This window comes from Dromiciops gliroides, chromosome 5, assembly GCF_019393635.1.
Source record: "Dromiciops gliroides isolate mDroGli1 chromosome 5, mDroGli1.pri, whole genome shotgun sequence".
Taxonomy (NCBI): domain Eukaryota; kingdom Metazoa; phylum Chordata; class Mammalia; order Microbiotheria; family Microbiotheriidae; genus Dromiciops; species Dromiciops gliroides.
In genome coordinates, this window is record NC_057865.1 from 150184538 (window position 1) to 150210214 (window position 25677).

At 33.8% G+C, this 25677-nt stretch overlaps 1 protein-coding gene across 6 annotated transcripts in view; it reads left to right on the forward strand.

The window, feature by feature from the left end:
- Window positions 1-18098, forward strand: part of PHTF2 (putative homeodomain transcription factor 2) — a 164277-nt gene extending 146179 nt beyond the window's left edge. For all 6 annotated transcript variants that reach the window (XM_043967329.1, XM_043967328.1, XM_043967330.1 and 3 more), the window contains 6 exons: window positions 1511-1642; window positions 4055-4141; window positions 5445-5600; window positions 6546-6641; window positions 15600-15725; window positions 16650-18098. In XM_043967329.1, coding sequence (XP_043823264.1) covers window positions 1511-1642; window positions 4055-4141; window positions 5445-5600; window positions 6546-6641; window positions 15600-15725; window positions 16650-16670 — 618 coding nt within the window. In that variant the 3' untranslated portion in view covers window positions 16671-18098. The remainder of the gene's footprint in view (window positions 1-1510; window positions 1643-4054; window positions 4142-5444; window positions 5601-6545; window positions 6642-15599; window positions 15726-16649) is intronic.
- Window positions 18099-25677: the final 7579 nt, after the last annotated feature.

Sequence of the window (25677 nt, forward strand, 5' to 3'; positions counted from 1 at the left end):
TACAGAAACCATTTGGCCCTGTAGAGTTAAAATGCTGTCTCAAAAGCTCCCCTCCAAGGAGGAGTTTCTTTTTAATATGTGGTAAGGTAATACAGAATTCCTTAATAATTGCAACCAGTGGAAAACTCCAGTGACCTCTTCTGACTAACATGAAGCAAAACATAAAAACTAAGAATAATGTCACACACCCGTAATTCTGGCTACCAGGAAGTTGAGCCTGGGGAATTGGTAGAACTCGGGAGTTTTGAGTGCAGTTGACTAAGTTAATTGGGTATTCACACTAAGTTTGGCATTCACATGGAGAACCCCCATGTAAGTAGGAGTAGGTGGCCCAAGGAGGCATAAACTAGCCCAGGTTGGAAAGAGTAGGTCAGAGGTTCTGTGTAGATCGGAGTGGGACTAAGCCTGTGTGTAGTTTTTGAACTTCCAGCCTGGGCAAGACAGGGGTACCCAATCCTTCAAAATGAAATACAGAAAACCAGGGAGATGTATGCCTGCCAGAGGCCTTCACCTGTGTTATAGAAAATTCCACCATCCTGTACAGGATCCAAATGAAGGAGGGGCTCCATATGAATGAGGAGGTCCTCCACATGTTCCTGTGTATGGGTTGGAGCATGCTATTTGTCTCAGTTTCTAGAAATATTACACAGCCTTTTCAGTGAGCTCTACAACTACCCAAGAGGGAAAAACCTTAACAATCCATATAGGGAAAACTATTGGACAGAAAAACGTGTCACGTTGGATGGGTAGTCCACTGACATCAGTATACATCTATAACATATATATCTAGGACAGACACTGAGAATGATGAGCTAGGACCAACACTGAAGAGGAGAGAAAGAATGAACTACATTAAATTAGGAAAATTATCGGGGGCGACTAGGTGACGCAGTAGATAAAGCACCGGCCCTGGATTCAGGAGGACCTGAGTTCAAATCTGGCCTCAGACACTTGACACTTACTAGCTGTGTGACCTTGGGCAAGTCACTTAACCCCCACTGCCCCGCAAAAAAAGAAAAGAAAATTACCTAGGTCTTTATAATTATAATTATACAACCCATTTGTTAAACACAAACGTCTCCTTGTGATATTCTCTGATTGCCAATCTTAGGATATCACAATCTATGAAGAATCCACTTTGACTGAGCCAAAGGATAGTCTAAAAGCATGTAGTGTTTGTAAGAAGCTGTTAAAAAATATCCCGAATATATATATGACTGTATTACAAAAAATATAGGGGTAAGACTGAGGGGCAGCAAAGGATTGGACAGCTCAAAGTATCATACTGGTTTAATAGGCACTGCAGTTTGTTGGATAGGTTTTCTAGGGAGAATCTGTGGAATAATTGGGGAGGCATGCCCCCATGGTTTTGGTAATATATTGTTATTTTCCTATCTTGTTGAATTATAGTATTTAATCATAGGAGATGATAGTAACAACCTATATCTTGATTATTCTTATTTTTCCTTATGGTATTGTGCTTAACAAATAACATGGTGATGTTTTGTAGAGACTACTTTTTGCAAAACTCTTTGGACATTTAACATCTGCTAGGAGGGCTCGAAAATCAGAAGTTCCCCATTTCCGACTGAAGAAAGTGCAGAATATAAAAATGTGGCTCTCTCTTCGTTCCTATCTTAAGGTATAATGGCTGTGATGACATGACTTGCAACCTGGCTATCTGATTCGAATTCTCTTAATAAATCTCTATGCAGGTGTATAGCATGCCACTAGTTATGATATCCTCTGTGTATTCTGTATCCAGATAGCTAAGAGAAATTTGTTTCATGGATTATTTTTTTTTTTTTTGCCGGTAATACTTAAGCTTTTCAGGTAGGCTTGAAATTCTAACATTATATACATGCCTACTAAATATTACTGTAATATAATGTTTTAATGTTGTTTTAATCTTTTGAATTCTTTCACATATATTGTCTTATTTTATCCTCACTACCCAGCAGGTAATAAGATCCTAAAGACCTTAATCTTTTTTTGTCTATGAGTTCCTTAGTTCCCAACAAGAAGAGAAAAATCTTTTTTTTTTTTTTTACTAGCATAGCTGTCATAGGCCAGCAGAGGGAGCCCTCTCCTTAAAAAAGGCTCAATAAAAGCAGTATGTGACTACAGAATCATTTCACTATTTTAAGTAACTCACTATTTTAAATAAGTAGGCAATTTAGAAAGTTAATTGGCATGGCTAAGTCCTTTTTAATGTTCTTTTTCTCCCTTTTGAAATTTTTCTTCCCAAATTATTCAAGTTCTTGAAAAAAATGAGAGGTATCTGAATTACCTCTAGCAAAATAGCTATTCTCAGGGTATTGTATTTATGCATTAAGATAGCCATATTTTCTACTTCATAGAAATAGCAGAGTGTATAGAAAGTTGTCCTGGAAGTCAGGAAGACTCAGATTTAAGTCATGGGACTTAAATCACTCACACTTACTGACTTTGTGACTCTGAAGAAATCACATCTTTTCAGTCCTCTAAAGGCCTGTGGTGTCACTCAAATAGAAATGGCAGCCACTAAACCATACATAAATTAAAATATAATAAAATAATAACACTTTAAACTTGTCAACAAGGAGGCCCCAGAGATATTTATTTTGTTAAGTATTTTGTCAGGCTGTGTGCTTGACACCTGTTTTCAGCAACTCTCTAAGGCTATAAGTTTTAAAGAATTAGCATTAGTAGAAGAAAGTTTCCATATCTAGGTGTTTCCTATACCAATGAAATCACAGGTCCAGTCTCTGTCTCCATATTTATTTAAAATATTCATGAAAACTTTAGTTAAAAGACTACCAGTGTTTTTCTTTTTCTTTTTTTTTTTGTTTTTTGGGTTTTTTTTGTGAGGCAGTTGGGGTTAAGTGACTTGCCCAGGGTCACACAGCTAGTAAGTGTTAAGTGTCTGAGGCCGAATTTGAACTCAGGTACTCTTGAATCCAGGGCTGGTGCTCTATCCACTGCGCCACCTAGCTGCCCCCAAGTGTTTTTCTTAATAAAGCTGATCTAACTTTGGACACACCTAGAATTCTCTTGCTTTCTGTGTCATAGATCCAGATAGCTCCAAAGGAGAAAGTGAGGCTGGTGACTTTGCACAGCCTGCCTCCTTAAATCCACTTCACTGCAAGTCATGACATCATGTCTCAATGTCATGATGCTCTTCAGGAACAAAGGACAAACAACAACATAGGTCATAGTAAATAGCATAAAAACATAAGCCTCATAACTAGTCTTGCTCTATCTCTCTCTACTGGAACTGTGATTTTTTTTTTTTTGGATGTAGGGAACTACTGGTAAGACTTCCTTTTACCACTAGTTGTAAGCAACAGTAATACAGCTTACTACCTTCTCTTCTGTTTCTAATACCTCACTGACTTCATGTGAATTTGTTGGTGGGTATGCATACAAATTGAAATCATCCCTACTGCATCTGCAAAGTGGTTTCCACTTTGTGCTGTGCCCACTAGAGAAGCATGATTAATGATGAGGTTTCTTTCCCATTACCCCTCCTAATGCACAATAAGTCAGTGTTAGGTTATAAATTCACCATTTCTGGGGCAGCTAGGTGGCACAGTGGATAGAGCACTGGCCCTGGAATCAGGAGGACCTGAGTTCAAATCCGGCCTCAGACAGGTGACAACTTACTAGCTGTGTTACCCTGGGCAAGTCACTTAACCCCAATTGCCTCACCAAAAATAAATAAATAAGTAAACTCACCATTTCCATCAGTGAAAATTTTTTGGATAGTGTTGCTATTCAGGTGAATATATTACTTGTGGAAGTACTCAGGATTGCTAACCCTCCTCAACATAACCCAAAAAGAAACCTTTGTTCAGCAATGTCAATTAAAGTTTAAAAGGTATGCTAAGAACCCTGTAGTGCATAACTTCCATATTTTGGTGCTTTTATGTGTCTATTATGTATCTCTGGACAAGAATATCATTAAGTAATCGACATTCATCTAGGCATTTGGGCAATACTGTAAACTACAATCAATGTGAAACTAGTATTAACGAGCATATGTATTTTAAAAATACCATTTCCTTCCTTTCAGCGTCGAGGTCCTCAGAGATCAGTTGATGTAATAGTTTCATCTGCATTCTTGTTGACTATTTCGGTTGTATTTATCTGCTGTGCCCAGGTGAGTTAATTTGTTCTGTGCAACTATGTGCAATCAAGAATCAACATATCCCCTTTCAGAAAACTTTGTAGGTGAAATAGTAAATATGATGGAAAAATGAAAAATTCTAGCATGTCTACATTATGTATTGTATGTAAAACGAGTTAATATGTTTCTCCCACACCCTTTTTTTCTCTAGAAAGGGTCTGTTCTTTCCTGTACGAGTTATATTGTTTAACACTAAGTACAGGTCAGCCAAATCTCCTATATTAAGGTTCATATATTGTTTTATGATAGTAATATTATTTTAGTTGGCATCTAATATATTAAAACTGCCATCCCTTATCTATTGTCTATAAGTGCATTTTTATGCCTCTATATTATTTCTACACTCATCACACATTTTGCAGTAAAGAAGTGTGGAAATGAAATATATTCTTTTTATATTATAATGGTGGTTTTTTTCAGAGATACACAATATAATGAAAGATGTGGTGAAATTCACTGGAGTTATCATTTATTTAAATTATTCTGAATGTACAAAGGTATAATTTAGCACACTCATAAAACATCTTAAAAATAACAAATTGAGAAAATATGGTCAAATTAGTATTTTTTAAAAATATTCTTTAACATATATACTTAAGTTTTAACATACTTCAGTTTAACATTTTGCCTGAGAAATAAAATTTCTAAAAACTATTTTAAACCTTGTCCAAAAAGGATCTCATTCTAAAGTAGAGAGTGTTTGAATGAGGTTTTCATGTACTTAGATTTCTCTTTTAGAGAAGATAAATTATTAATAAACACTTTGGTTTATATTAGCCATTTTAAATTCTTTAAGTGTTTCATATGCAACTGCCACAATTAATGGATATAAAGTGTTAAATTTAGCAAGCATTTAAAAAACAACACAATGTGTGTATAATGTACACAATTTTGTAATGTTCATAGGGTCATAGGATTTAGAGCTGGAAGAGGACCATAGAGATCATCTAGTCCAACTCCTTTATTTTACAGATGAAGAAATTGAGGCCCAGAAAGGGGAAATGACTTATCCAAGGTCATACAGGTAGTAAGTTGCAGAGCCAGAATTTGAACCCAGATCCCCTCACTCCAAATCTATTCTTTAAGAAATGGTTTGCAGTCAAACTTAATTGCAGCAAACTAAAAACTAGCAAAGAGATCCAGTGTTTATGCATGAACATTCACATGGATGTCCAAGAAACTAGTGTCTCATTCTTATTGAACTGGAATTCATTTTTTTTCTTACAGCAAAAGATATTAATGATTCTTCTATGTTTACTTTGCCTTTGGATTTTAGTTGCTTCATGTTCATGAAATCTTCCTTGATTGTCACTACAACTGGGAACTGGTGATCTGGTGCATCTCTTTAACACTTTTTCTCCTAAGATTTGTTACCTTAGGATCTGAAACAAGCAAAAAATATAGCAATACCTCAATATTACTTACTGAACAGGTAAGACTTCATATTTAATATGTTATAATTTAGTGTCTACAATACACTAGTCACTTCCAGTTTCTCAGAAGGCATATAATAGAGGTGATTGTGTATTGATTTTCAGAGAAACTTTAATGCTATAGGAGAACTATTTCATTCTGACTCATAAAGCACACAATTGCTTATTCTATTTAGACTAAATCTTTTTTTCTTAGCCTTCCATTTGTTTAGAGAGAGATACTCATGTTTTCACGAAATTGTAGGGGCACATGTGTTATGTAGAAGAGTAGAACAAATGCATTTTACCAAATATTTTTATTAAACAGTAACTTCTATTAAGGCATAATAAATTTTGATAATCACATTTAGTATCCATTAGTCTCTTATTTTTCTGTCAAATTTTCATGAGTGATAGATTAAAAACCCTGAAATTTGAGGGAAAATAGTTTATCTTAAAATGTCTACCTAAATGTTAATCTACTATATATGAATAATACTTTATAAAGTTTATCAGATGCTTTCAAATCTATTGTTTCATTTAATATCCATGACAACCCTCTGAATTAGGTAGCATAAACATTTTATCTTTATTTTATACTTTAAGAAACAAAAGCTTGGAGTGATTAAACAATTTGCTCGAAGTCACATAACTACTATGTGGCACAGCAGGTCTTCTGACCACTAATATAGATAGCGCTCATTCTACCATATTGGACCATAAAGAATGGCTATTTGTGCTTGATAGGTTACTGAAGATGAGTGTTGTATCTGCATTTATGGAACATAATTGTAAGTCAGAAAACCCAAACTTGTTTACTGACTTTGATTCCAATAAAACCTTATTTATTCTTTCACTATACATAGTTCTATGACTAAAGTAGACTCATTTTAAAATTGATTCATGATTTTATTGTTAAAAAAAGTTGTTATATAAAGTGTTTTTTAATTAATTCCCTTTGTTAGATAAACCTGTACTTGAAAATGGAGAAGAAACCTAATAAGAAGGAGGAACTGACACTAGTGAATAATGTGTTGAAACTTGCTACTAAATTACTGAAGGTAAGAATAAAATTGAAATTTGAATATAACATAAATCTGTGTGTGTTGGTCTAATTTTACATTTTGTATCATCTAGTTTTCTTCCAATTTTCATCGTAATTCATAGCCTTAAATTCTTCAGAATATTTGTAATTTATTTTTGAGCATATCCATATGATTTGTATGCCTTGTTAGAAGCATTTCTAGAATCTCATAGTTTAGCATTATTAGAAATATCTAATTGCTAGCATCTGAACTTAAATGTTTAAAATAAAGAAAATTCTGTGTTGGTTTGAAAAACTTTATTCATTCTATATTTGTTAGAACAACTTTATTTCAGCTTAAAAGGCTATGTAGTTCTTACAAGACATATACTAATGCAGTACAAAGAGCATGTTGAGTAGGAGAGAGATAACTTAGGTTATTTGTGCCACTTTGCTCAAGACCACTTGGAGACTTATAGATTACTTAACTTTCCTGAACCTCAGTTTCATCACTGGCAAAATGATAGAGAAATACTCTTTGTGATGATAGAGTATATTAAATATTTGGGTGTTAACTTATAGAAACATAGAGGAGACCTACAAGGAGACAACTTCAAAATTATTTTTGACAGAAATCATATAAGAACATTTTCTACTTATGAGTAGGTCAAACAAATGTGGTAAAATGGTAATTCCCTCCCAAACTAACTTTGATATTTAATGCCATGCAAATGGATTATTTTGTAGAATTAAATAAAATTTGTATCCAGTGATTTTTTTTCTTGGCTCTATTCACTTTGTATCAGTTCCCATACATCTTTCCATGCTTCTATGTATTCCTCAAATACCTCCTTTCTTACAGCACATTCCATTACATACATGGAACACAATTTGTTTAGCTATTCCCATTCAATGGGCATATACTTTGTTTTCAATTTTTAACTGTTACAAAAAGTGCTACTCTAGATATTTTAGTGTATATGGGGACTTTCTTTTTAAAGATTGTTTCCTTGGGTTTTAATCCCAGTAATGGAATATGTAGTTCAAGGAATATGGGCATTTTACTTAACTTCATTTGCACAATGCTAAATTGCCGTGTATTAGGGTGGCTACTCTTCCAAAACACTTTTGTATTGAATGTTGCCATTTTTTATCATTTTTACCAATTTTCAGCATGTGAGGTAGAACCTCAGGGATATCTTGATTTACATTTGTTATTAGTGACTTAGAGCATTCTTTCATGTAATTGTAAATACTTCTTATTCTAGGTGTTAGTTTTGTCTCTGCAGAAGGTTTTCAGTTTCAAGTAATCAAAGTTATCAGTTTTATCTTTTGAAATTGCCTCATTTGTTTGGTTAAGAGTATAACTCCTACCCATAGCTTTGTTGTTTCTCTTGCAAAGTTTTTTAATATGATATTTAGGTTGCATACCTATTTAGAATCTATTGTGGAATATGGTGTAGAGTGTTGGTGTAAGTCTAATTTTTGCCAGACTGTTTTTCCGGAAGATTTTTTTTTTTTTTTTAAATAATCTAATTAGGAGTTTTTTTCCTAGGTAATTTGTGTTTTCCACTTTGTCAAAAATAAACACTGCAGAGGTGGCTAGGTGGCGCAGTGGATAAAGTACCGGCCTTTGATTCAGGAGTTCAAATCTGGCCTCAGACACTTGACACTTATTAGCTGTGTGATCCTGGGCAAGTCACTTAACCCCCATTGCCCCACCAAAAAAAAAAACCCCCCAAAACACTGGGCCATTGAGTTATTTCCAGTTCTTAATCAATACCAGGTGGTTTTGATGATTGCTGCTTTATAATATAGTTTGAGATCTGGAACTGCTATTCCTTCTTCATATTCATATTCATTTTCTTCATTTCCCTCGATATTCTAGATCTTTTCTTTTTCTAAATGAATTTTCTTATTTCATAAAGTTCTATAAAGTGTCTTGGTGATTTTTATATAGCATTAAAAGTATAAATTATTTTTGGTAGTATTGTTATTTTTATTATATTGTCAAGGCCTAGCCATTAGCAATGAATATTCCTCTAACTATTTAAGTTGCTCTTTTTTTTTTTTTTAAGGAGAACTTTGTAAATGAATCTATAGAAGTCTTTGGTATGCTTTGGAGATTGATTTTCAGATATTTTATGTATTTTGGAATTATTTGGAATGGGATTTCCCTTTCTACTATTGCTTCTTCTGTTATTATTATATAAAAATGTTGGTGACTTTTTTTTTTTACTGGGCAATGAGGATTAAGTGACTTGCCCAGGGTCACACAGCTAGTAAGTGTCAAGTGTCTGAGGCCGGTTTTGAACTCAGGTTCTCCTGAATCCAGGGCCAGTGCTTTATCCACTACGCCACCTAGCTGCCCAATGTTGGTGACTTTTGAGGGTTTATTTTGGAGACTGCAATTTTGCTAAAGGTATAAATTGCCTCAATTAGTATCTTTTCTGATTGCCTAGGATTTTCCAAGGAAACTATCATATCATCAGCAAATAGGGATCTCCTCTTTACCTGTCTTTATGACTTTAATTTATTTTTATTGTCTTTTTTTTTCCTGCCAGAGCAATGAAAGTTAAGTAACTTGCACAGGGTCACATAGCTAGTAAGTGTCAAGTGTCTGAGGCCAGATTTGAGCTCAGGTCCTCCTGAATCCAGGGCCAGCGCTTTATCCACTGTGCCACCTAGCTGCCCCGTCTTTCTCTTGTCTTACTGTTCTTAGTAGCATTTCTGGAATTATATCAAATAGTAGTGGGGAGAGTGGTTATCCATACTTTATTTCCATATTTATTGGAACAAGTTCTAGTGTATCCCCATTTCTTCAGATGCTTATTTTTGGTTTTAGATAGATGCTTTTTTATGTTAAAAAGGTTTCCTTTGTGTCTAAACTTCATAAGGTTTTTTTTTTTTAGCATAAAATAAGTGTTGTATTTTGTCAAAGGCTTTTTCTGTATCATTGAGATGACCATGGGGTCTTATATGTTTTGGTTTTTATTATGATCAGTTATATTTGCATCATAGTATAAATTCCACTTGGTTGCCATAAATCACTTCTTGGATAAATCACTGAAGTCTAACAGAATTTTATTTAAAATTTTTAAGTCAGTGTTAATTAATGATAATGGCCTTTAATTTTCTTTCTGTTTTATCTTTCCCTGGCTTAGGTATTAGTACCATATTTGTCTCATAGAGCAGTTCTAGTAAGATTCTTTCTTTTTCAGTTTTTGAAATTGGTGAAGTATAGGTACTAATCATTCTATTAAAAGTCTGATATAATTCTCCAGTTAATCAGCAGGACTAGGAGATTTTTTTTTTCTTTGATCATTCCATTACTATTTCCCTTTCTGAGATTGGATTATTTTAAGATATCAGGTCCTCTGATTGTTTGGTATTTTCATATTTTTTTAATGTGACACTTTATTAATAATTAATGGGATATATTTTCATATTTTGAAGGGGTTTCTCTAATTATTTTTGTATTCTTAATTTTGTTAGCATATAACTGTATAATATATTCTGATTATTCTTTTTATTTCTTTTGGTTTTGCTATGATTTCACTTAGCTCATTTGTTATTTTATTGACTTGATTTTCTATTCACTTTAAAAAATCAGATTAGATAGGGTTTATGTATTTTATTAGTTATAACAAAGAACCAGCTTTTAATTTTATTTTTTATTTCTTATGGGTTTTCTTGTTTCTAATTTATTTATTCCTCCTCTTTTGGGCTTATTTTAGTTTTATTTCTTGGGTTTCCAATTTTTTAACTTAATTCATTAATTCTCTTATCTGTTTTGTTAATAAATGTTTCTAAGGTATGATTTCTTTTCCCCTGAAAACTACTTTAGTTACAACCTAGGAATTGTGGTATGTGGTTTCATCATTATCATTTATTTTACACAGCTATTAATCATGTCCATGATTTGTTCTTTGACCTATTTATTGGTTATGATTTTATTGTTTAATCTCCATTTGGGTCTATAGCTTTTGTTTGCGATTCCTGAACCAATTACTTTATGTTTTACATTATGGTCTATAAAGGATATATTAACTATTTCTGCCTTTTGGCATTTGCTTTTTATATCTCTGTGTCCTAGCATGTTGTTAGTTTTTGTAAAAGTGCCACATACTGCCTATCAATCAATCAATAAAGGGGTTTTTGCTGTCCCACTTAGAAGATGCCATAAATCTTTTGACTAATTTCTATAGCAATTTTTCTTCTTCAGTTCTATATCTTCTCCTTTGTTTACCTGTTAGTCTTATCCAAAACAGAGAGGGATTTTGAAATCTCCTGTTATTGTTTTGTTACTATCCATGTCTTCTTGTAGCTCAGATGTTTCCTTTATTAATTTGGATACTATGACATTTGGAGCATATAAGTTTATTACTGTAACAATTAAAATTAAGGTAGAATGAAGGCACAAAGTTCTAAGCATGATCAGTTTATTAGTAAAGTATGAATTTACCAGTTAATAGGATCTCAGCTTCCCCAGCTAAGCTCAGAACCTGAATAAGGGAAATATTTCTCTTTCATAGTTTTGGGGAATACAGATGCCATAGGCAGGAAACAAGTTAGGATTGGTTAAACGAGGTCAAAATCAGTAGGATTGGTTACAGAGAGCTGAGGCATGGGGGACAATTTGATTGGTTGGAAACTGAGAAGAGGGGCAGGCTAGCAACAACTCCCTGATTCCCTTGTAACTAAGAAATGTTCATTGTTGGAGTACACTTGCAAGGCTAGAGACAGTAGACCAGACTTTTTTGGATAACAAACCAGACATCCTTGAAGGATAGATAGCTTGGTGATATAAAGATACTAGACCAGACTCCCTGGGGTGTCCACTTACATTATTCTAGGGTAACAGGTTTCCTTGGCACAAGAATAGAACAGTAAATAAATAACTGGATTTCTAAACTTAACATTACAGACCGCTGAATTCAGAACTAAGTTCAGAAACAAAGAATCATGACTTAGGTAGTTATAGGACAAAATCAATTAATTGTAAATAGGCTCAAGTAAAAAATTATTCAGGATCAATCTGCCTAGTTCATTAATCATAATTTTTTTCAGATTTACTTGATGCCTTATAATTTTTTCCATCCCATAGTTTTATTTTATGCAGGTTTTTCTTAATCCATTCTGTCTTTTTCATTTTATTTGATTGTTTACTCCATTGACATTTAAAGTTACAGTAGTTCAATTTTTTGTTTTCTCCATGTGATTATTTTTCCCTTCTGCTATAAACAGATTGTGTGTTATGTTCTTTCATTTACTTTACCTCAATCTTTTTTAAGGTGACTATTCCCACTAGTTCTCTTTCCTCACCTTTGAAACTCTCCTCACTTTAGGATTTTGCTGATTACTTCCTTTTTCTTTCTTGCTTTTATCTGGTTAAATAATTCTCCCCTCCACTTTTCCCTCTCAATTCTTCAAGTAAATTCCCCCTTTCTTTTCTTCCCTTCAACTAGTTTTATTCATTAGTTTTTTGAATTTCATTTTTTGTACCCCTTTCTTTTCTAGGCAGTTTCTGCCACTGCCTTATAGAACTTGCTCCGCGATTTCCCCTTTTATATTGTGCTTACACCAACAAAAGAAAGAACAAGTAAATTAATTGGGAATGCTATTTTTAAAACTTGAAAAATGACAAACCAGAAATCCTCAACTAAATGACAAACTAGAAATTTGTGTGGAAATAAAATATATTCTTTTTATATTATTATAATAAAGTTAAAACCATTGGGGGCAACTAGATGGCGCAGTGGATAGAGCACCGGCCCTGGAGTCAGGAGTACCTGAGTTCAAATCCGGCCTCAGACACTTAACACTTCCTAGCTGTGTGACCCTGGGCAAGTCACTTAACCCCAATTGCCTCACTAAAAAACAAAACAAAAAACAATAAAACCATTGAAGAGGAAATAAAATTATCAGAAACTGTTACTCAGTTATATGCTAACACAACTGGTAACTTAGAGAAAATACATGAATTTTTACAAAAATATAAAATACTCATTGTAAAAAGAAGAAATTTGCTATTTAAATAGTCCTATATCAGAAAAAGAAATTGAACAAAAATCATAAATCAACTACCAAAGTGGGAGGGAAACTTGTACCAGATAGATTCAGAAATAATATCAAACATTCAAAAAACAATTAGTTCCAGTATAATATATCCTGTTTGAAATAATAAGAAAGAACCCTTGTAATATATTTCTCTGTTGCAAATGGTGTTGACAACTAAGCCAGGGAGGGAGAAAACAAAGAAAACTAGAGACTGACATCTTTTTTTTTCTTTTCTTTTTTTTTTTTTGGTGGGGCAATGAGGGTTAAGTGACTTGCCCAGGGTCACACAGCTAGTAAGTGTCTGAGGTCAGATTTGAACTCAGGTCCTCCTGAATCCAGGGCCGGTGCTTTATCCACTGCGCCACCTAGCTGACCCCGAGACCAACATCTTTAATAACTGTTGATGCAAAAATTTTAAATAAAGTATTATTGAGTTGGTTGAAACAATATATCAGAAATATTTATACAGTATGAACAAATTGGGTTTATATTAGAAATGGAATGTTGGCTCAACATAAGGAAGAGCACAAATATAATAAACAATGTTAATAATATAAATAATACAAGTCATATGATTATAGCAATACCTGCTGAAAAAACTTTGACCAAATCCAGAAACCATTTGTATTAAAAACAAAACGCTTAGAATCACAGAAACAAATGGACCTTCTCATAACATATATAATAGTGTTTAAATCTAAAACCAAACATTATATTTAATGGAGAAAAGTTAGAGGCCTTTCCACTAAATTAGAAGAGAAACAAAGCTATACTACTATTTAGCATAATACAAAAAATAAAATAGAATTGGAGGCAGCTAGGTTGTGCAGTGAGGAGAAGTTTGAATTCCTCAGACACTTAGGAACTGTGTGATGTGGGCCAAGTCACTGAACTTCTCTCAGCCTTAATTGCCTTCTCTCTATTATAGGGATAATAATAGCACCTGCATCACAGGATTCTTTTTTAAAATGAGAGGACATTTTAAAGTGTTATATAAATGCTAGCTAGCTATTATTAAGTACAGGCAAAGAGGAAGTAAAATTATCACTTTTGCTGATGATTTAATGGCAAATTTAGGGAGTCAACTGAAAACTAATGCAAATAATACCTTTATGAAAGCTGCAGGATGCAAGATAAATCACTTAAGTCATCAGCATTTCTGTTTATAGCCAACAAAACCCATCCAGATTAATTTACAAAAGTTATATTCTTCCTTCCAAGATTCATAGACTCTTTGTAAAAATAAAGATGGACCTAAATAATTGGGGAAACTAATTACTCGTGGCCAGGTTGAGCCAATATAATGACACTGCTTTGTAAATTAAATAATTTATTCAGTATTGCACAAAGACTTCCAATAAAATGTTTTATAGAGCTGGAGAAAAAAAAAACAAAATATATGTGGAGAAATAAAACCTCAAGAATGTCATAGGTAATAATGAAAAAAATAATGGGAAACAAGGTCTCAGAACCAGATCCCAAAATGTGCTACAAAGTAGTTATTAAAATGGCTTTGAACTGTTAAAAAAAAAAAATCAGTGCAGCAGATTAGGTACCCAGCATACAGAAGCAAACAGACATCATGCCATGTTTGGTACACCCAAAGACCTTAGAAACGGGGGGGGGAAGGATTCATTATTTAACAAAAAATCCAGTGGAAACTGTATAGAAGTTGGACAGACTTTAGGAGTTAGACTAATACGTCACACCATATGCCAGGATGCTCTCTCTCCAAATGGATTACAAGGATTAGGTATAAAAAGTATCATCATTAACAAATTAGAGGAGCCAGGAAGAAGTTATATCTTTAGATCAGGAAAGAGTTAAAGCAATGGAGAGGATCACATAAGATAAAATGGACAATTTTGATTTTATATAAATAAAAAGGTCTTGCACAAATGAATCCAATGTAAAATTTAATAGGGAAATAAGTAATTTAGAAAAAAAACTTTGCAAAAAAAGGGATTTTTTTGGCAAAGGCCTCATCATCAAGATATATAAAGAACCGAAAGAACCAGAAACATTCTGTGGTAGATAAATGGTCAATGGCTGCCATTATTAAATAAGAAGTTTTCAAAGAAAGAAATCCAAACTATCAACAATTCTATGTGAAAGTGCTACAAATCATTGGATTGAAGATTGGGTATGTGAGGTAAGAGTGGGGAGTCAGGATGTGTATGATATCCTGTTGAAGTATCTATTAAATATCTATCTATCTATCTATCTATCTATCTATCTCTCTATCTATCTATCTATCTATCTAGGAGACTAGTGAGGCCGTCAACAGTAATAAGAAAATTTGAAAGAGGAAAAGGTTTTGGTGAAAGATAAGAGTTGTTTTGGACACATTGAGTTTCAGTGCCTGTGCAACATCTAATTTAAGATATTCAAAAGATTTTCCATCAAATCTTTTTGCATTTATTAGCATAGTAAATGTATTAAATATATTTGTCATTCAGTTGTCCCAAGTAGAATTAAAGACAAAAATTTTTTTGCTGTTCCTTCCCTATATCCACTTTTTTGGGTTGTTTTAAGATTTTTTTCTCTTTTAAAAAGTGACTCCATTTCCTTGTTTTAAGTTTAGCTATTTTAATAATTTCTAAATTTGTACGTAATTACAGGTGTTGATTCTTTTAAGCATTGTTTATTAAAGTCTTTCATTGTCTTTTGCCTTCAAGTTGTTTAGAGGCAGTATGTAAAGAGGGCTAGGTTCAAGTCTAGACCCTGGTATTTAATACCCATATGACCTCAGTCAAGCTACTTTGTAACTCTGTGTTCCTTAGTCTCTATCTGTAAAGTGAAGATGATTCTTACAGTCCCTTTTAGCACTACCTGTAATACTATTCCTTTACTGTCTAATGAGTTATAAGCTCATGATATTTTCACTTTGTTATGATGATTTCATTTCTAATGACTTCTGTTTCTTTATTACTAGGAATTGGACAGTCCCTTCAGGTTGTATGGGCTTACAATGAATCCGCTGCTTTACAACATTACCCAGGTTGTCATATTGTCTGCTGTTTCTGGTGTCATCAGTGACTTACTTGGATTTAATTTAAAGGTGAAAGCTTGCTAGACATTCTCTTTCTTTATTACTAGAATGAATATTTTGATATTTATTTTGCTTCAGGCACTTTTTCTAAACCTTATATATACAGCAATGGAGGCATTTTTGTACTCTTACAGGAGTAGAGAAAAGAATTGAACATTTAAATTCTAGGAATGATAGGCATTCTATGTTTATAATCCTATAGGAACTAAGAATTTGAAGTTTTTTATAAGACTTTTGTAACACTCTTCCCCAGCGTTTTTGCTGTTGTTATTGTTGTTGCTTCTTTGTTTTTGGCTAAGACTATTTTACAATTTTTAATTTTTCAGAATATGTGCAGCCATTTTAGAGAATTTGTTTTTTTGAACCATACCTGTGATTTCATTGGTGTGGGGAACCTGAATGAGGAAACTCTATCAATCCAGATCTAGAGTTGTTCCTTGGTCTGTATAGTATTAGAGTTCCTCATGCATACTGAGAGTGTGAAATATATATAGGGTACTGAGCTAGTAGGTGTCAGAGATAGAATTGCAACCCAGGTCTAATGTCTCTGAGGTCTTTGTCCAGTACACTTTACTGTCTCATCATAGAGACTACATAACAATTATATACTTGGTACAAATTTCTGTTACATAAGGAAGCTGCTTACTGTTTTGTTTTCTTTGAAAAATAGCCTCAAAGTGGGGGCAGCTAGGTATTACAGTGGATAGAGCCATCAGCCCTGGAGTCAGGAAGACTTGGGTTCAAAGCTGGTATCAGACACCTACTAGCTATGTGACCCTGGGCAAGTCACTTAACCCAGATAGACTTCCCACCCTCAAATGATTGTATGGCCTAGCTTGAAAGAGAAGTGAGAATGCAGAATGTTAGAAAAGAGTGTGTAAATCTGGCTTAATAACTTGAATAGTCTCTGATACTGTATTGTTTTCTCTTTAGCTTTGGAAGATCAAATCATGACAATGTAAAGAGAAGGCCTCGTCCTGTTATCTGAAACAAGAGTACTGACTAAGCTGTCTCAAAGCAGTCACTGAATCTGTGCTTCAGAAGCTACGGTCTCCTTAAAGGATGTAGCTTAGAAAATTGAAGTGTTTACATCTGACTGTCTTGTGCAATTGTTATATTTATTTTTACTTTTTCACTGTTTTTACACTTTAGTCTTTATATTTTATTTTCAAACATTGATATACCTAGTTATTGAAAGGGTGATAAAAACTGATATCCATGTACTTGAGATCCTGGTAATAGTTCATAGTCAGTTGCTAACATAATGGATCCAGATCCAGAATATAGAAGTCATTGATGAGGATTGTTTTCTCACATGTAGAGTGAACTTGCCTTATTTTAGAAAAAAAAATCTTACATTAAATTGTTTATAATGTTTATGTAGGCACAAAACGGAATACACCTAGCATTCTGATTCATTCAGAATAGATTTAATTGTTCTGAACAAGAACCAACTGTAGGTTGACAGAAGTAGCTGAATGATTTATTTACTGTATTAGAACACTTTCTAGATCCAGAGTTTTCTCTGTATTTTAAATTTGGAACAATGCCAGGATCTAAACTGATTAAGCTGCAGTTTAAGCACCCTTCAGTATTAATAAATTAATATGGTATTATATAAAACAGGTCAACAAGTGCTCTTTGATGATAAAACTCTTAATAGAGCAATAATTGTAAATGGTTACAATACCGTAAGGTATTTTGATAAAAATTAACTAGTAATAATTGTATTTATTTGAAACACTGGGCTGTTTGCACAGCTCTAACTGTGCATGCTCAAAATGTGCACTTTTAAAATTATTACTTTTGATGTGTATCTTTATATGGAATATGTTATAGTGTACTGGGGCATGATATGGTATCCTTTTGAGTGAGGTATATATGCTCATCTCACAAGTGAAGTGCCTCTTGATTTTACTAAAGTACCTTATGTTTACTCAAGTAAAATAGATTTTTTTTTCTCCATGGTACACTATAGCATATGCCATTTATACCACACTCAAGTGAACAATCTAAGGATAAATACCCATAAAAGATGATAAATGTATGTGTACACTCATGTATGTGTGTGTACATGTGTGTGCATGCACATACATATGTGGACGCCTATGTGTATTGTGTACATACATGTTCCTAGAAACATGAAAATTTTCAGAAAAAATACAGTTTACAAACTATCCTCTAAATTTCATCTAGATATACACCTCCCTTTCTCATTAATGTAAGGGCTATTTAGAAATACAATTCTTTTAGAAAATTGATTTTTCCACAAGTGTCAAATTGAGTTACCTTATCATATTGGCATATTAGACAGATGGAGTTAACTTGATGGTATCTTATGTTGAATCTCGATTTAAAGTTGTTGTATTTGTATAATCAATTGAGTGAGTCCATCATGTTAAATATATTCAAACCCTTACAATTTTTAGGAAATTTAACATTGCAATTTATAAATCATTGATTTGAGACTGGTATATTTAGTTCAGTATTCACCCAAAATCATAACTTCAGATCAGGTATGTGTAAAGAGTAGAACCATGTAGACATCCCTTTGTTCTTATCATTCCATAAAATCAGTAGGTTTGAGGATAACTTAGCCTCAAATGGTGTGGTATACACTACTTCTACGTAAAGCAACAAGTGAGCATTTAAAAAAATTTGCCTGTGTACTAACAAGTTTAATAATGACCAAAGTGCATTCTGATATTTTGAAGGAATGTATTACTGGAGCTTTAAGAACATATTTTAGTTTCTCATGTGAAAAATTAGGCTGTCTGATATGTTTCTTCTTCCTCTGTTGTTTCTTGTTGTAGTTGCTTTTAGGAATTATATTTTATAAACAACTTTTCAAAAAATAAGGTACAAACCTACACAGAACTTACATTTTGCACAGAATATATTTTGAGAAAAAAAAAGTACAGCATGAGTTCTGTTGGGGGTAAAAGTGAGACATATCTCAAAAACAAAACCTTTTATTTCAGAATGGAAGTATTTTTGAGAAACTTAAATGTTGAATATACTGATTTAAGAAAGCCTGTTTTAGAATTGAAGTTATTAACTTCAGTTCAGCTCTCAACAACTTTTTATTAATCTGCTGGATTATATCACTAACACTGGCAGGAAAAGGGCAATAAAATAACAATTTGTCACTTGAAGTACTTTTAGCCTGTCATTGAATCAGGAAAACTTAATTCGTTGCCATTAAATATATCATTAATGTAAAAAAAACTAAAGAAATTCTTACATATCCCATAACATAGAAAAACCAGGTCAAAAATAGAGGTAAGTGGAAATGTGGCAGATATTGTATGTTAATTATCTTTCTTTTTTCTTTTTCTTTTTTTTTTGCCACATATATTGTAACTGAAAGTTTGATCAGCAAGTTTAAAATAAAGAAATTTGTGGCTGATGGTATGGAAAATTGGTTGTAATTTTTTTTTTGAGGTGAGGCAATTGGGACTAAGTGACTTGCCCAGAGTCACACAGCTAGTAAGTGTTAAGTGTCTGAGGCTGGATTTGAACTCAGGTCCTCCTGAATCCAGGACCGGTGCTCTATCCACTGCACCTCCTAGCTGTCCCAGTAGTAATTTTTAAAAACTAGTTCTCAAATACTTTTCAATGGCTGTATTGACATTAAGTTGTTAATTGTCATTAATGGGACCAAAGGAAGCCCATTTAGAGGAGAGAAATGTACATTTTCTGAGGCCAGCATTAGAAGTAACTTTTCTGTGAAAAGGAAAGGAATAATTTAAATAAAATGTAAATTCATAATAAACTCTAATAAAAGAAGTAAAGAAAGAGATAATAGAGGGCTAGAACAGAAGTTGGGAAAGCTTAAAAAAAATCAGTGAACACCCTGAAAAAGAAATAGAGTAAATGAACTAAAAAATAGAATGATACAGAAGAAATATCAGTAAAGTCCAAAGAGAAGGAAAAAATGGAAAAATATGTAACTACAATAAAATATATCTCATCTGCATGGGACATTGAAAGACGATCATCAGGCTCTTAGAGAGTGGTGAAACAATAACATAAAAATCTCCTGAATACCCTATTTTAAGAAATCAAAATTGACCAGACCTATTATAAGCAGAGGAAGTACAGATTTACAAGAAATGGATAATCAGTTTCCCTGAGATCAGATCGTTTGTCATAAACTCCCAAAGGGGGAATAAAAGTACAGAAAGCCCCCCACTCAGTCCTAGATTACCAAGTGATTTCTACTAAACATTTAAAGAGCAATTAACCTGCATACTACATAAGTTCTTCATAAAAACAGAGAAAGAGGGTACTTTACCAAACTCTTTTTGTGAAACAATTAGGATACTGAAACCTAAACAAGAGGGAAATAAAGTAGAAACTATATCCTGCCATTCCCCAGTTCCCCAATTACTAATGTTTTAAAATTTAAGCAAACAGGCAAAGTTGGATTTATACCAGGAATAAAAGGATGGTTCAAAATTAAGGAAACTATGAACTTAATAAATGATTAATTTAAAAATGACATTACATGATTATATATCAAGACAGCGAAAAGATGTCAATAGAATTTGGCATCCATTTGTTCTTTTCTTTTCTTTTCTTTTCTGGAGGCAATTGGGGTTAAATGACTTGCCCAGGGTCACACAGCTTGTAAGTGTTAAGTGTCTGAGGCCGAATTTGAACTCAGGTACTCCTGACTCCAGGGCCGGTGCTCTATCCACTGTGCCACCTAGCTGCCCCCATCCATTTGTTAAAAATTCTGAAAAATAGGTGTCATTCTGCCAGAAGATTTGTGCATGCTACCCAAACTAGATTAAAATGTAATTGGGACGGCAGCTAGATGGTGCAGTGGTTAAAGCGCTGGCCCTGGATTCAGGAGTACCTGAGTTCAAATCCAGATTCAGACACTTGACACTTACTAGCTTTGTGACCCTGAGCAAGTCACTTAACCCCCATTGCCCCCCCCCCACAAAAAAAGATTAAAGCTTTGAAAAATCAAAGAGGAAAAGAACCTATATGTACAAAAAATGTAATTGGGAAATATTTAACATATACACACATATAAACATGTATATATGCGCAACATAGGTAAAGTTTATTTGTGGTTTTTGAAGTAAAGATTTAGCTTGCTGGAATCCTTTCCTATTTGATCTTGACATCTCCTCATCAGGTTAATGATAACATTTTGTCTAAATCTAAGACCCTCAGTCGAATGGTAGAAGCTTTCCCAATCAAATCAAGGGTAGAGTAAGGATGTCCCACCTTGTCTCCACTATTGTTTGACATAGAACTAGGTGGGCTAACATTAGCAATAAATAAGACAAGTAAATAGAAGGAATAATAAGTGTAGGCAAAGAGGATGCAAAATTCTCATGTATAGAACACATGGACATTAGAAAACCATAGAGAATCAGGAAAGATGATTAAGTGATTAAATGATTTAGGGAAGTAGCAATATACAAAATAAATCTGCAAAACTCATTAGTATTTCCATATAGTGCTAACAAAAAAGGAGATGATAAAAATAAATTCTCAAAATGCATAATTTAAAAGGCAAAAGTCAACCTACCAAGACATTCTCAGGATTTATATTAACAAAACTACAAAAATATCTTAACAGAAACAAAATAAAACTTACATTCTTGGAAAGATATTAATTGTCCATATCAGCCTTACTAATATCACAAAAAGATGACCTAAATGAAACATTAAGCACTTTATCAAAAGTGTGTATACCGATACACACACACACATGCACGCACGCACGCGCACACACACACACACACACACACACACGATATATAAATTATATGCAGCCTGGATATACTGTTTATGGACATGCTTCCTTTCTAGAATGCTATATGCCAATACTCTTTAAGAATTCTATGAAGTTGAGTGAGGGTGGGATTAATTCCAGACTTGGGGCTCTAACAGATCATGGGAGTAGAAGATGGGATGTCATGTAAATGAATAACTATCAGGCCAGTATGGTGAATTTTAAAAGTATGAACTTAAGTAATAAGAAAAAAATAACTGGCAAAGCAAATAGGATCCAGACTGTGAAAGTGTTTGAGTACTCATTTCAATGTCTGGTTTTGCTATGTACTTGAACAGAATTATTAATCTTAATTCAATCAATTCCAGCATCTGACATAATGCAGTTTGTCACACCAAATCTTAATTGTAATTCCTCATTAGACAGAGGATTTAGTTCTTGCATTATATTGTACATTTATCCACATCTGCATTACTGTTCTCTCTCTGTGTGTCCTTCCATCCATTCCTATACATACATAAACACAGACACACACACACACACACACACATGTATATATTCTCCAGTTTCAGTGACACACCAAGTCTGTTTCCCAACACTAACCTAGGTAAATAGAGACTCAGTACTAGTACACTTTCTACTTAGTAATGAAGTCATCCACCACAGCAATACATGAGTTTCTTTTTTTTTTTCTTTTTTCTTTTTTTGTGAGGCAATTGGGGTTAAGTGACTTGCCCAGGGTCACACAGTAAGTGTCAAGTGTCTGGCTGGATTTGAACTCAGGTCCTCCTGAACACCTAGTTGCCCACACAGCAATACATGAAACAAAAGAATTAAAATGACTCCTAGTCTCATGCCTATACCCAATTCTGCAGTGGCAGAAAAAAAGAGCAGAGGGTAATAAGCATAACAACTCTATAAAGTTTAACTTGGTGCTTGGTACTGTAAATGTGATTGTTGTCCAGTGGACCAACAAGTTGACTTACTGCTATAGGATTTCTGTATCCTATCATTCTTGCCATTTGTGCTATAAACAAAACCTGAAGAAAAAGGTTGTTAATAGCTAAAACAAAATAACAGTGGTAGAGAGAGCAAAGGAAGAAAATTAAGAAATATAATTAGCAACTTGGTAAAAGAGGCAGACAAAAATACCAAAGAAAATAACTCCTTGAAAAGCAAAATTGACTAAATGGAAAAAGAATTACAAATGCTTACTGAAAACAATGACTCCTTAAAAATTTGAATTTGTGATCAGAAAAATACAAATTAAAACAACTCTGAGGTATCACCTCACAACTATCAGAGTGGCAAATATAACAAAACCAGAAAATATTGGATGTCGAAAAACTGGGATGCTAATCCACTGTTGGTGGAGTTCTGAAAAGATCCAACCATTCTGGAGAAAAATTTGGAACTATGCCCAAAGGGCTATAGAACTGTGCATACCCTTTGATCCAGCAATACCACTGCTAGGTTTATATCCCAAAGACATCACCCCCAAAAGAAAAATACCTATATGCACAAAAATATTTGTAACAGCTCTTTGTAGTGGCTAAGAATTGGAAATCAAAGAAATGCCTATCAGTTGGGGAATGGCTAAACAAACTGTGGTGTATGATGGTGACGGAATATTTTTATGCTGTAAGAAATGACAAGCAGGATGGTATCAGGCCTGGAAAAACTTGTATGAACTGATTTATAGTGAAGTGATCAGAACCAAGAGAACGTTGTACACAGTGACAGCAATATTGTTTGATGAAAAACTGTAAATGACTTTATTCTCAGCTATACAATTATCTAAGACAATCCCAAAGGACTAAGGATGAAGCATACTATCCACCTCTAAAGAAAGAACTGATACTGATTGAACACAGACTGAAGCATGCTATTTTCACTTTCTTTTATTTTTTTCTTTTATTAAAGTTTTCTTATACAAAATGACTAATGTGGTAATGTTTACATAATTGCACATTTATAATCTATATCTAATTGCTTACTGCCTCAGGGAAGGGAGGGAGGGAATAAATTTGGAACTCAAAACTTTAAATAAAAATGTTTATTTTTTAAAAATCAAATTGGGCAAATAAAGGCTAATGACTTCATGAGACATCAAGAAACAAGAAAAGGTCAAAAGAATGAAAAAAATAGAAGAAAATGTGAAATGCCTCTTCAGAAAAACAACTGACCTGGAAAACTCATAAAGGAGAGATAATTTAAAAATTTGGGGATTACCTGAAAGCTATGATCAAAGAACTTAGACATCATATTTCAAGAAAGCATCAAAGAAAATTGTTCTGATATGCTAAAACCAGAGTTTTAGATAGAAATTTGAAAGACTCTATGTATCACCTCCTGAAAGGGATTCCAAAATGAAACTTCAAGGAATATCATGGCCAAATTCCAGAGCACTGAGGCCAAAGAGAAAATAATTCAAACAGCCAGAAAGAACCATCCAAATACTGTGGAGCCACAATAAGTATTACACAAGATTTAGCAGTTCCTATGTTAAAGGAGCAAAGGGCTTGGAATGATATTCCAGAAGGCAAAAGAGCTGGGATTACAACTAAGACCTACCTATGCAGCAATGTGGTATAAGCCTTCAAGGGAAAAAAATGGATATTTAGTAAAATAAAGGAATTTAAAGAATTTCTGATGAAAAGACCAGATCTGAATGGAAAATTTAACTTTGAAATCTGAGACTCAAGCATAAAAAGGTAAACATGAAAGTGAAATCATAAGGGAATCAATAAGGTCAAACTGTTTACCTTTCTATGCCAGAAGAGGATGCATATAAGCTGTAAGAACTGTTTTTCTTATTAGGGCAATTAAAAGGATTCTACATAGAAAAAGGGCATGGGAGTGAGTTGATTATATTGGGATAATATAAAAAGAACATGGATAGACAAGAAAGAGGGATGCCCTGGGTAAGGAAGAGGAAGAATAGGGAAAATTATCTCACATAAACAAGTTGTGCAAAGAGCCTTTACGGCGGAGGAGAAAATGGTGAAGGGGTGGGCAACATTTGAATATCACCCACATATAAATTGGTTCAAAGAGGGAACGTGTGCGTCTGTATGTATTCGATTGTTAATAGAAACCTATCTTACCCATTAGGGAAGTATGATGGGAAAGGAATAAGAGAAAGTGGTTGGGTGTTATAAAAGTAGGCAGACTAGAGGAGGGACTGGGTAAAAAGAGGATAAACAAAAGAAAATAGGATGGGGGAGGGAAACAATAACTGAATGTGAAGAACTCACCAATAAAATGGAAGTGGATAGCAGACTAGATTAGAAACCAGAATCCTACAATATGTTATTTATAAGAAAAACACTTGAAACTGACACAATTAAAACAAGTGGCTAGAACATAATACAATATTCTTTAGCTGAAGTAAAGAAGGCAGGGGTAGAAATGATCTCAGATAAAATGAAAGCAAAGATAGACCTAAGTAAAAGGAATAAGTAGGGAAACCATATTTTACTAAAAGGCACTATAAACAATTGTAAGGAGCTAAAATTCTAGTTATACTATCTAAAATCTAATGAATGGTTGCCAATAAATTATAAGCTTTAGCAAGAGTATTTAAGTGTTTAAGTATTTATTAAAGAGCTTTAGGATCAGAGAGAAAGGTAAAAATCTAACTGTTTCTAAGAGACCCTATCATCTGACCCACCATGGTGAGGTCAGGAACCAAAAAGAGACAGAACTCCTTCACCCGCGTCCGCTTCCTCCTTTGTGTCATCCTCCCAGAAATGGGAGGCTCCTCAAGTTGATTGTCTGGTAGCCTTGATAGACAGTACCCACGAGCGAATGTCATTTCCTGACAGTAAGGACCTTGACCACATGGCTTGCCCTCAGAGGCCTTCTCATGGCGGAGCTTTGCTACAGTAAGTCTCCAGCAGGTGGCATCATTCCAATCATTACACAATAAAGTAATATCAATACTAAATGTATGTGCAACAAATGGCATGACATCCAAATTCTTCAAGGAAAATTTAAATTATAAGTGGAAATAGCAAAACTATACCAGAGGGGAGGGGGCAGCTAGGTGGCACAGTGGATAAAGCACCGGTCCTGGATTCAGGAAGACCTGAGTTCAAATCCGGCCTCAGACACTTGACACTTACTAGCTGTGTGACCCTTGGCAAGTCACTTAACCCCCATTGCCCCCCCCAAAAAATTATAAATTAAAAAAAAAAAAGG